General features: G+C 41.6%; 1 protein-coding gene across 1 annotated transcript; it reads left to right on the forward strand.

The window, feature by feature from the left end:
* Positions 1-289: 289 nt before the first annotated feature.
* On the forward strand, positions 290-1,704 carry LOC108063194 (ADP-ribosylation factor-like protein 3). Its single transcript, XM_017150211.2, has 3 exons — positions 290-910; positions 1,446-1,532; positions 1,594-1,704. The coding sequence occupies exons 1-3, from the start codon at positions 290-292 to the stop codon at positions 1,702-1,704; spliced, it is 819 nt and encodes a 272-aa protein (XP_017005700.2).
* The last annotated feature ends 722 nt before the right edge of the window (positions 1,705-2,426 follow it).

Raw genomic sequence — 2,426 nt, forward strand, 5'->3', positions numbered from 1 at the left:
ACCGAATGAGCAGGTAAGTGGTTCACTTACGTGGAACTCGCCGAAGGTGGTTAGGGCCATCCCTCGACGGATCGGTTGTCTAGGCAACATTCCGCGGAACACTGGCCAAAACATTGAACTTACCGACGTTGCCCGTGACAACTACCTGTCGCAGTCAGCTGTCCGCCGAATGGCAGGTAAATAAACAACCCGAAAAGAGTTTCAGTTGCACTTGCAGTTGGAGAAAGTGAAAGCAGAAATTATATCCAGAAATTATACAAAACTTCAAACGAAAATGGCCCTGTGCTAGATGGGTTTACTGTGCGCCAAGCTGCGCGACTGCTGTTGTTGTGTTCGATCGATGGAGGAATTCCAGGTGCTGCTCCTCGGACCCTCGGGCAGTGGCAAAACGGAGCTGGGACACCGCTTGAGCAGATCTCCACGAGCTTCGGATGACCAGGAGGCGACGAACGGGGTGCGTTGCTATCAGATTTCCGGAGGATTTCAGGATATTTCAGAACTGCCAGCGAAACTCCAGCTGACCGAAGTGGGTGGAAATGCGGAGATGCAGCGCCTGTGGCGGCACTATTACGCCTCCTCGCACGCCCTCATATACTGTTTCGATCTGGGTTCGGATCCGGAGGGACTGGAGGCCACGTTCGCCCTGCTGACCCAGTGCCTGAGGGGCACTCAGCTGGCCGGCAAGCCGGTGCTCCTGGTCGCCTCACGTCATCGCGATGGCGTCCAGCTCTATGACGTGGAGTATGCCTTCGGGCTGGAGGAGCTGGCCAGGTCCTGCGGCTGCCCGCTGCTCATCTGCCACATGGACAGTGCCGACGATCTGCAGCGCGGCGTCCGGTGGCTCTGTCACCAGCTGTTGGCCAGAAAATCACAGCTGGATCAGCGCATTCGATACGATGTAAATATGCAGGTGAGGCGAAGTCACTTCAATATCTATAAAAGAAAAAATAGAAAGTATGTGTGGAATATAAAATTACCAAAAAAGTGTTAAAACCATTTAAAAAATAAGAATTTATTAAAATTCAATCAAAGCAATTAAGTGCAAATTTTCTCATTAATTTGGTAATTAACTTATTTTTATAATCAATTGAAATAAATTTTTATTAATTTAGAAAAGGCTGAAAAACTTCAGGAAAACTTTTAAATACCAAAAAAGAATTTTTATAAACACAAATATTTAAAAATATATATAGTTACAATCAGTTAATTATTAATAATAATAATTTTAAGTCACAAAATTTGATATCAAAGCTTTTGAGTATTTAAGGTGCGATCGTCACAACATTTTATCTCGTTAAGAGGTGTTTTTGATTGATTTATATATATCGAGCTATTTGAGAAAACAAGGAGCTATTAGAAATTCGATGTATGCTAATAATTCTGTATAAAATTAAATTAGTTATATAAATAATATTAATTAATTATTAATGGACCCCATTCCTCAGGTTTGGCAGCGCCGGAAGCGATCGCTTTTATCCAGCGGAAAGTTAGCCCAAGTGCATCGACAGCGATTTCGGAGACATTCGCGAAGGGTAATGCAGACGTAACAGAAAACAGAAATTAGTTAATATTAACTATTAAAATCCCCCTTAGATATTGCCTGCTATCCAGGGATTTGGAGGCATGACAATGCGTCCAAGTACAGCACCTGCAAACATTTTCTTTGTGAATTGTCGGGAACAAGAGGAAAATCACAATTTCTAGGGAATCGTGATAGAGAGCGCATTTACAGTGCCAAAAACCATTAAAATAGAGGCTTCTTTTGCCCCTTTTAGCCTTTAAGTCATTAATCAATTTTTAATTAAATGTAAAACTCTTTTTTTTTAATACTCAACCATCATATGGTTTTTGTTAAGTTTTTAAGCAATTTTCTAGGTTGTAATTTTCCATTACTCACGTCATCATCGGTTAAAAGTAAAGCTGGCCATTTTGCATGACCAGGTGAAATACAAAACTCGCATTCGCAATGACAGATATAAGCAATAATTGTGGATTCCATTGAACACAGCAGACGTCCAAGTGCAACATGAATTCAAGTTGAGCACATTTCATTGAATAATGCAACATAACTACATTCTGTGTTTGCGCTTGTGTGTTTGCCATGTATTTGCCTGTCAATGCGCATCGAACAAAAGTTAATCAATTGGCCTGGTAAGCGGAGAATTATGCATTTCGCACAATTTATGACGAGCCCTCCGGTCGACTCTCGGTTCTCTGTTCCTTGTCAGCTCTAATTAACAATTACAAGTTGGCCCAAGTGGCCAGGAGATTTGGAGTCTGCATTGTGTGGCGTTTTAAATTACATTTCTTAAAGGCCCCGCGTGAGCACAGTGCTGGTCGTAATAATAGGACTTGGGTTTGCAGTGAAAAGTTAAACAATAAACTATTAGAAAACAAAGTTTCGTATTCAATATAACTAGTAATTG

This window comes from Drosophila takahashii, chromosome X, assembly GCF_030179915.1.
Source record: "Drosophila takahashii strain IR98-3 E-12201 chromosome X, DtakHiC1v2, whole genome shotgun sequence".
NCBI lineage: Eukaryota > Metazoa > Arthropoda > Insecta > Diptera > Drosophilidae > Drosophila > Drosophila takahashii.